Source organism: Borostomias antarcticus, assembly GCF_949987555.1.
Source record: "Borostomias antarcticus genome assembly, contig: scaffold_208, whole genome shotgun sequence".
NCBI lineage: Eukaryota > Metazoa > Chordata > Actinopteri > Stomiiformes > Stomiidae > Borostomias > Borostomias antarcticus.
Window position 1 is genome coordinate 34,615 of NW_028175792.1, and position 10,227 is coordinate 44,841.

At 47.3% G+C, this 10,227-nt stretch overlaps 2 protein-coding genes across 2 annotated transcripts; one reads left to right on the top strand and one right to left on the bottom strand.

The window, feature by feature from the left end:
- Nucleotides 1–2,229: 2,229 nt before the first annotated feature.
- rps19bp1 (ribosomal protein S19 binding protein 1) lies at nucleotides 2,230–3,921 on the bottom strand. The gene is made up of 4 exons (XM_084463086.1): nucleotides 3,782–3,921; nucleotides 3,234–3,416; nucleotides 3,009–3,106; nucleotides 2,230–2,750 (listed from the first exon to the last, which is right to left on the bottom strand). Exons 1-4 carry the CDS (start codon nucleotides 3,834–3,836, stop codon nucleotides 2,601–2,603), a joined length of 486 nt encoding a protein of 161 aa, XP_084319212.1. The 5' UTR covers nucleotides 3,837–3,921; the 3' UTR covers nucleotides 2,230–2,600.
- Nucleotides 3,922–4,925: 1,004 nt separating this feature from the next.
- LOC311329203 (3-mercaptopyruvate sulfurtransferase-like) lies at nucleotides 4,926–8,093 on the top strand. The gene is made up of 2 exons (XM_084463079.1): nucleotides 4,926–5,557; nucleotides 7,012–8,093. The coding sequence occupies exons 1-2, from the start codon at nucleotides 4,969–4,971 to the stop codon at nucleotides 7,308–7,310; spliced, it is 888 nt and encodes a 295-aa protein (XP_084319205.1). The 5' UTR covers nucleotides 4,926–4,968; the 3' UTR covers nucleotides 7,311–8,093.
- The last annotated feature ends 2,134 nt before the right edge of the window (nucleotides 8,094–10,227 follow it).

The window sequence follows — 10,227 nt, forward strand, 5'->3', positions numbered from 1 at the left end:
CACCCTTTATACTCAGATATCACCATCACCCTTTATACTCAGATATCACCATCACCCTGTATACTCAGATATCACCATCACCCTTTATACTCAGATATCACCATCACCCTTTATAATCAGATATCACCCTGTATACTCAGATATCACCATCACCCTGTATACTCAGATATCACCATCACCCTTTATACTCAGATATCACCCTTTATACTCAGATATCACCATCACCCTTTATACTCAGATATTACCCTGTATACTCAGATACGGTTCAGTATGAAACTATAATTTGGTTTTCGTGAACAATTTTTTATCTACTTTCACTTGCTTAAATATCACGTGCTGGGTGTTCTCACGCGCTCACGTACTGTGTTGTCACGCGCTCACGTACTGTGTTCTCACGCGCTCACATACTGTGTTCTCACGCGCTCACATACTGTGTTCTCACGCGCTCACATACTGTGTTCTCACGCGCTCACATACTGTGTTCTCACGCGCTCACATACTGTGTTCTCACACGCTCACGTACTATGTTCTCACGCGCTCACATACTGTGTTCTCACAAGCTCACATACAGTGTTCTCACACGCTCACGTACTATGTTCTCACGCGCTCACGTACTGTGTTCCCACGCGCTCACATACTGTGTACTCACACGCTCACATACCGTGTACTCACGCACTCACATACTGTGTTCTCACGCGCTCACGTACTGTGTTCTCATGCGCTCATGTTGTATATTTCTGATGCATCTTCTTCTTGTGAAACAGAACTTCAAGGAGGCCAAAATCGTCACTTTAATCAGCCCCTTGTGCCCCAAGTCAATCGAAATGACTCTGAATAAGCAGCCAAGAACATTAAAAAGTACTTCTTTCACTTCAAAGCACACAGTAAGTTACTCGTAGATTCACTCTATAGGGTCAATGAAAAAGGACTTTACCGTTGCCATCTTGGACTGCGTCTAGACCTGTTCCTTTAGTCTTCTCTCAGTAGTCTGTCCCCCTCCAACACAGAATCAACAGCAAGATGAGAAACACGCACCTAAGCTTGACCTGACAGATTCTTCTGTGTTTATAATCAGAGGGCAGCTTCCCCTGCAATGTAATTCAGAGGGCAGTGTCACCTTCAACGCAAGCGAGTCCGTCTGCTCTCGTCTAACTACCACTTGATCACGCTTTTATTAAAATAGGCTGCACTTTCACTTATGAATCTACATGCGGTTACGGGTTAGACTTTGCACTTATGAAATACAACATAGGAGTTTAGTAAAGGGTGTGGAGGTGGCACCTATTAACAGGTTGAGTCCAGTTTAGTTTCACTTATATTTCTATGACATCCTTGGACAGAGACAGAAACATGAGCCTTACGATCAGTTCATCTTACAATAGTTTAGTTTGAAGCGTTGACGCTCAGAGAATTGAAACAGGTCTGACATTAATTGTGCTACATGTAAGAATTGTTTCATGTACACGGTAAATGGACTGCACCTATATAGCACTTTTATCCACAGCACTTTACAATGAAGGCCTCTCATTCACCCACACACACCAATGGCGGTAGCTGCCATGCAACGCGCTAGCCAGCTCATTGGGAGCATTTTGGGGTTCAGTGTCTCGCCCAAGGACTCTGACATGTGGTCAGGAGGAGCCGGTCCGTGCAACCTGCGGTACATGTAGCACAGATGAAACAGAATGAGGCCCTGCAGTCTTGCCAGTCCCGCGCCCTGCTCTCCAGGCCCAGTCCCAATCCCTGCTCTCCAGTCCCAGTCCCTGCTCTCCAGGCCCAGTCCCACACCCTGCTCTCCAGGCCCAGTCCCACGCCCTGCTCTCCAGGCCCAGTCCCAATCCCTGCTCTCCAGGCCCAGTCCCACGCCCTGCTCTCCAGGCCCAGTCCCAATCCCTGCTCTCCAGGCCCAGTCCCAATCCCTGCTCTCCAGGCCCAGTCCCTGCTCTCCAGGCCCAGTCCCAGTCCCTGCTCTCCAGTCCCAGTCCCAGGCCCAGTCCCTGCTCTCCAGGCCCAGTCCCAGGCCCAGTCCCTGCTCTCCAGGCCGTCCCTGCTCTCCAGGCCCAGTATGTGGTGTTGCTGTGGTCCCTTGTGACCCGAGTGTGGTCGTCATATTAAAATACCCATTCTGAATGCATGCCAGACCTCGACGGATGATTTAAAACCAGGGATATCAACCCTTGCCTTATAAATCACCACACTTTCATTATTTTGAGATGTGACTTCTTTTTTTTAACAGTTAGGCAAGATCACATTTACAGCAAATATTCTCTGGAGGGGAAAAAAGCAGAAAATAAAAACATTTTTTTCAATACAGTCCTCAAAATGTCTCTCTCCCCAGGGAGAAGGAAACCTGAAGCAACTCTCTCGGTCCTTTCCACAAAAAAACACCACCACATTTAACAACCAATCAGGTTATCAGCATCTCTTGTTGCCACGCGGCAGGACACCCTCAGACTGGAGTTTAGAGGGTCTTTGGAAATCCTCACAAGCAGTGAAAACAATAGAGGTTGACGTCCATCTGGGGGTCTAGCTGCCCCCCTCCACCGTCCTGCCATCTGGGGGTCTAGCTGCCCCCCTCCACCGTCCTGCCATCTGGGCGTCTAGCTGCCCCCCTCCACCGTCCTGCCGAAGTACTCTTTCTGGAACTGCTGGAACTCCTCTTCCGTGAAGACAGACTTCTCTTCCGGAGCCTTCCGGACGTTACGGTCCGGACGGTTCCGAGACTGGCGCCCGGAATTCTGGTTGAGGATCTGAAGACGGGACAGAAAGGAGACATAATTAGTCTTCCTCATCATCATCATCCTCATCAAGGTTACTATCATCATTCTTAACAGGCAGCAACACAACAAAGTCCGACTTTGACAGCTGAAGATTTTAGATTCACTAAAATGACCAAGGCAAAGAATTTACTTCACTTTGTCGACATCAAGTAATTGGAAGCCAAAGAAAACACAAAATATTTACCCCTGAAAATAGCACAATAAAGCTTTCAGGATCTTGAATCTCACCTTCAAGGTGTCGGACTGCGCAGCTTTGAAGTCCGTTCCCAGGAAGTACTTGAGGTTGTTGGTCAGCTGACTCTTCCTCTGGGTCCTCCTGAACTCCTCTGCGCCGCGGAAAAGACAAGGAGCAACGATGAGATCCGGCCTCCATCAGTCTCCATAGAAACATAGAAACTATTCGCCGTGCATGCAGCGCGGGGAAATTGTGACGGCGCCGGCCGGCCGACTCACCCACAGCGGACTTGGTCCTCTTGTGCTTGACCGTGGCTTTGCTCTTGGCGGGACCCAGCCGGCCCTGCAGCCGTCGCACCTGCTTGCGGACCCCCTGGCGGTTGGTGCTGACCAGCTCCATCGCGCTGGCCTTACTTGGGGTCTTCTTATTCTTGGCCTGGCTCTTCTGCTTCTTGCTGAGGTCTGGAGGTCATTTATGGGGGGCGGGGGGTGGAGAGAGAGAAGGTTAGAGAGAGAGAGAGAGAGAGAGAGAAGGTTAGAGAGAGAGAGAGAGAGAAGGTTAGAGAGAGAGAGAGAAGGTTAGAGAGAGAGAGAGAAGGTTAGAGAGAGAGAGAGAGAGAGAGAGTGTGTTGGGAGGGACAGACGTGCGCACACACACACACAGGTAAGTGGTAGTAATAAAAACACTAATACAAATATACTATGTGGATTTATTGATCAAAACTTGGGCAGTTCAATATCACAGAGTAAAGTGCATTGACAGTAGTGATGTAGCAGTAGCTAACGTTAGCTAGCTAGCTAGCTACAGCTACACGTGGACTATTTACCTTTTATGTCGTCGCTTAGCAGTTCTAAACCTCTCCTTATCATCGATGCCGACATCCTGAAACGAACTGTTCTTCCGATGAAGCAAGAAAGATAGATGATCGGTGTTTACGTTCTTCTAAACAAGCAGTGAACTCTTTAGTTCGGGTTCTGTGAAAAACTGACATGTGATTACAACATCCGGCGAACTGTGCACCGTTTATATTGTCCGGGTAGAACATAGCTTCTTGTTTCCGAGACGCAACTCCCAAATCGCCCTTGAATGAATGAATGGATGAATGAATAAATGAATAAATTAATGAATGAAAGCTTTATTGGCGGACTTAGGTCCACAAAAGTACATAAAGAAGACACAAGACAGTTATACAAATTACACTAATACATAGGCTACAGGCTCTTCAGCCAGTGTTCCGTAAGCCTGGAAGCCAGCAATGACAAACATTTCACTCGCACTACACCACCTGGGTCTTTTAAGGAGTAGACTAGTGCATCATTCTAAGATACTTGAAGCCTCTGGATAGCCTATAGCCTTTTATAGCATGGCGACAGGAGGGCAGTATAGAGTGGAGTAGCCTACATAATGCTCTGAATAGACACCTTCACTCCAACTGAGCACATGCCAAACCTTCGTGCAAGAGTGTTGGCTTGAGCATACACACATACCATTATTTGCCATGGGATACATAATGGCAATACAGTATTACACCCAACGGATTTTCATTGTTAATAATTCAACTTTTGGTATATGGAAAAAATAATTGTCATTTTCCTTTCTCTCGCACAGGGACTGCTGACAATTGTTCTTATTACTGGGATGTACAGTTGGTTCACCCTTACTCTCTAGACAGGTGTATAACTTTGTAAGTCTCTCTGGATGAAATGACTAAAATGTAAATAGTCATAGGCTATTAATTAGATTATTAATCTGTTGTGATTAGGCCTACGTAGTTATTTGGGCAAGTAGGCTAGGTTGCATTAAATCAAACTTATATAATCGTGCTTTGCTGTGAATTTTGATTAATGTATAGGCTATGTGGACCATGCAGTATGGTAACGCCCCCATGCACTTCAGGCTGGTTTGGGGGCGTGCTGTCTCCTGGGACTGCTTTCCTTTCTCTCTCTCTCTCTCTCTCTCCCCCAAAGAAACTCGGAGCGGTCAGTTCACCTTGTCTCCAGTTTTACCTGCACCATGGCACTCCAAGCGAGGGCTCTTGTCGCTTCCAAATGGCTTGCCGAGGCAGTCCAGGGTCAACGGGCCGTCCCCAAACTGCGCGTTTTGGACACATCTTGGTACTTGCCAAAACTCCGGCGCAGCGCCAAGAGCGAGTTCCAAAAGAGACACATTCCGGGCGCAGCGTTCTTCGACATCGACCAGTGTTGCGATCAAACTTCCCCACTGGATCATATGCTGCCACCTGCTCGTATTTTTGCAGATTACGTCGGTAGTTTAGGCATAGAGAACGATACGCACGTCGTGGTGTACGACGCCAGCGATTTCGGTGCGTTCTCCGCGCCCCGCGTGTGGTGGATGTTCCGGGTGTTTGGACACAGTGCGGTCTCGGTACTGAACGGAGGACTCAGAAACTGGGAGCTGGAGGGGCTTCCAGTGAGTGACCGGTACTCCAGACCCGAACCGACCGACTTCAGGGCCTCTTTGAACAGCTCCTGGGTGAAAACGTACGAGGACATCCTTGACAACCTGTACACCAGTCAGTTCCAGGTGGTGGATGCGCGGCCTTCAGGGAGGTTCGGAGGGATCGATCCTGAACCCAGAGACAGTAAGTTTGCCATAATGCCGTCTTATTGCCATAATGCCGTCTTATTGCCATAATGCCGTCTTATTGTAGCCTAAATGGCCTTGGATAAAAACGCCTGCCAAATGACTAAAATGCAAATATAAAATGGCATATCTGCCAGTGCCACACACTGCAAAGTTGACTGGTGTGCAATGTGCGTTATAATTCATAACATGAGGGAAAATAGCCCTTTCAATAAAGGTATAGGCTAGGCTACTAACATACTGTAAGATCAACATATCAGTTAAGGATTGAACAATTGCTTTAAAACAAATGTGATTGATTCACCAGACTTTCACCACCTTTATTATTACCCCACTTTATCAATACTGAATGTGATTGATGGCAGATCAGATGCGTCGTTCTGAGCGACAGCAGGCACAATCACCTGACGTCAGGCCCATGGTGGACTTTGTCTGTTCAGAATCTGCTGAGTGTGTGTGGCTCCTCCCTACTTTGTTTACACTAGCTAACCTAGTGGTATATGACAGACAGACATCAATGACTTACTACAGTTCACACACACACACACACACACACACACACACACACACCAAATCAGCAAGTGCTGACAAACTATGCTTTTATCTTAGTCTTCTCTGATGCCTTCATGCATTACCACACGTAGGTGCTCCTTGAGATACACACACACACACACACACACACACACGTTGGACCTTATGGTGTACGTGACACATTAGTGTGTGTGCTGAGAGGGCTTTCATTAGTGAAACCTTTACAGTATGAGTCACTGCACTTGGACTTCAAAGGTAAATGTTGACACATTTCGGCTGTGTGTCTAGCTTCGTACTGACCAGTACTGACCACGCAGGCTGGCGGGATATCACTTGCACTGCATGGCAGACTCAGGACAGAGCCAAGATATATACATACTAGATCAAGTACAGAGCAAAGATATATACATACTAGATCAAGTACAGAGCAAAGATATATACATACTAGATCAAGTACAGAGCAAAGATATATACATACTAGATCAAGTACAGAGCAAAGATATATACATACTAGATCAAGTACAGAGCAAAGATATATACATACTAGATCAAGTACAGAGCAAAGATATATACATACTAGATCAAGATATATACATACTAGATCAAGTACAGAGCAAAGATATATAAATACTAGATCAAGTACAGAGCAAAGATATATACATACTAGATCAAGATATATACATACTAGATCAAGTACAGAGGAGGGAAAGGAAGGTCACCATCAGTCGCTTAAAAAAAAACAAAAAAAACTAAGACACCCTATTCACTCTTGTCCCTCTTCCCTTCCTCTTCTCTTTTCTTTTCTTTCCATCACTCTCTCTCGCCATCTTCTCACTCCTCCATCTATCTTCTGTCTCTGCCCATCCTCTCTCTCTTTCTCTCTCTCTCTCTCTCTCTCTCCTCCATCCCCCACCCCTGCAGACACCGAGCCTGGCCACATCCCGGGGTCCGTCAGCATGCCCTTCTCCTCCTTCCTGTCTCCGTCGGGTCACTTCCTGTCCCCGGGCGAGCTCCGGGCGCTGTTCGGCCGGGCCGGCGTGGACCTGTCGCGTCCAATCTGTGCCTCGTGCGGCTCAGGCGTCACGGCGTGCCACGTGGTGCTGGCGGCGCACGAGTGCGGGCGCCCGGGGGCGGCGGTCTACGACGGGGCGTGGTCCGAGTTCTACACGCGGGCGGCGCCCGAGCACGTCATCTCGGAGGGGCGGGGAAAACACCTTTGAGAAAGAGGAAGGAGGAGGAGGAGGAGGAGGAGAAGGACAGCGACTTTTAACATCTGCGATTGGATGGGCGTAAGGACCAACTGTGATTGGATGTTGGGAGAATGGCTCGGACAAGGAGAATCCTCTCCGTGCCCACCAGCGGCGTCTCATTAGGAAGTAGGATAGCTGAACTTTGAACTTGGACCTTGGAGCTGGGAGTGCAGGCCAAAGAGATAGTGTATGTGTGTATGTAGTCAACAGCACTGTTGTGCATCCCCGTGTTTACACTAGCGTCTTGTTCTGGAAGCGAAGAGGCCAGTCTGATGGTCGTCATGGGGATGCGGTTTCAGGAGGTCACACTGGTTCCTACGGGAGGGAACAGTGACCCTCAACACAACGATGACCCACTTCCCTAAAAGGCCATGTCTGTAATAGTCTTTGTCTCAAAAACGCTGTGTGCGTGCGTGCATGTGTTGATCAGATAGAAGTGGTCAAGCCATCTCTCAACACTTGGGCCTGTGACTGGCTCTATGATGGAGATAGAGGTTGGGGGCCCCCCATACACACACACACACACACACACGCACGCACACACACACACACGCCTCAAGACGTTCCTAACCCTAGTCTAGTGATATGGAAGTGATTCTTCATGTGTAGTAATGGTAGCAATATGCAGGATTGGAATATGTGTTTTGCTTATAATCAACTCTCTGTGTGGTGACATTGTGATTACTGCAGTTTTGTTAGAAAAACACAATCAAAACATTTGTATGTTGAATAGAATTAAAAGTTCCTAGTGGATTCTGTGAGCTTGTCAGTAGTTAACAGTTTCCACACTAGAGGGGGATATTGCCTCTGTGTGTGAATCAAATCAGAAATCCAACCTGTAAGTCCGATTTTTGGGTTGTATCAGGGGTGAGTTCAATCTGAAAATGGTGTGCACCATTTTGTTACCGTTTCGGGGTTGAACAATACGTTTTCTCTGGTGTCCAACACACCACTGTTAACATTTCAGTAAACATTTTATCAATGTTTGTCGGGGCTTAGTCTCGCACAGCCTGATTGTTTTTTTTAAGGTGCCAATGCAAAACAGTGTCAGGGGATTGAATTTGATTGGTGCCAATGAGCAGCGCCAATGAGTTGCTTATTTTAAAAACCTACATATGTTGAGCCAGACTAGTCAGAGCTGAACCCACCCAAGGACAGACCCCACGGCAACACAATTTCCTTCATTGAGTGCAATGGTAGGCTACTAAGAACAAATGAGACATTGCATAAATCTACAGAGTGCAGTCCCTGATATTTCTAGGAAATATTAACAGCCTATGGTGTTCATTGGTTGATATAGCCCTTGTAGCCTATTTCTTGGAAAGTTATGAAATAACCTAAGGGACGTACAGAAAATAATTCCATGCACACGCCGATATTTAGGGAACAGAAGGAACACACAGAATGAAACTTTCGTTAACTTTAGTTAGGAACTGTGGGGTGGGGTATTGTTCTGGCAGATTTTTCCGCCAGTTTATTTAAGGGCTGCACCCCTTCCTGTTGCACAATTCTTAGTTGTGTGAGTTGAATAAACGGCTGAGCTGTGTTACTAGCATTGTGAACCTGCCTCCCCTTCAAATTCTCTCGGCACCACACTGGTGACCCCCGACGTTCGGCTACAAGAAGGCTAATTTAGACAACCCTGAACGTGGCTACTAACGCAGTCTCTCTCTAGAGGCGTCAGCGGTGGCATGGTTCATGCAGGCAGAGGCCCATTTTGCCCTTTGGAAGAGAGTCAAGGAAGAAAGGAGGTGCTACTACATCGTGGCAGTGCTAGGTAGCTCCACGACATCCAGGGTAGTGGGCCTCCTTACAGACCCTCCGGCTAAAGGCAAACACAAAGTGCTCCAAGCTCTCCTACTGGAGACTTCCAAGCTGTCCCCTTCTGAGAGCGCCTGCCAGCTCTTCGATCCCGGGCCTGGGGAACAGCAAACGGTCGGAGAGGATTATTACTAAACCCATTCCTGTATCCTCTTCGCCGGACTGTTCCTGTGCTGTATGGGGCCCCCAGGTCCAGATAGAGCTGGCCAACACCTCCATTTCAGACCCTCACGCCCTAGCTGAAGAGGCCGACAAGTACTTCCTACCTGTCCAGCCGTCCACCCTGGACATGCTAGCGCCAACCCTCCACTCCGCAACGCCGGCTAAAAACAAGTGGGCTGCAGACGCCACCATGGCCTCCGACCAGCGTAGGAACACAGGCATGCGCAGACATGACATACACCAGTGTTTGCCATGTCTCTCCTATGATGTTATTAGCCTCTCTTACTCTGAAAATGTAATTTAATGTTATTTATTGCTTTATTAATGTTCTTAGCCGGTAGACAAACATACTCCAGGAGCTTGCTCGATCGCCTTGTTGAGAGGGGTCAGGGAAGAATTTTTTACAGCTTACTTATCTGGCCCCTGGGTGATACTGTTTTTTTGCTTCCCTCTGGAATATGTAGAGAGTGGGTCGTATGCCCACCTCCCTTGTTCTCTGTAAAGCGCATTGTGTTGCCTCTGGGTATGAAATGCGCTATACGAATAAAGCTTTGATTGATTGATTGATTGATTGATTGATTATACAGGATATGAACATTATGATGAACTATTATACAGGATATGAACCTTATGCAGAATTATAAACTATGAATTAGTGATGCAGAAATATGAACTACGAATTAGGAATATTAACTATTTTATATCATAGAGGCCATCTCAATAAACATTTTGAAACGTTTTGTCGGGGCTGAACTCACGCCAGGACAAACCCCACAGACCCCCAGGGCAAACCCCTACTTTCTTGGCAGCAGTTCGAAGCCTAATGTACAGACAGCCTAATGTACAGACAGGTTAATGTACAGACAGCCTAATGTACAGACAGGTTAATGTACAGACAGCCTAA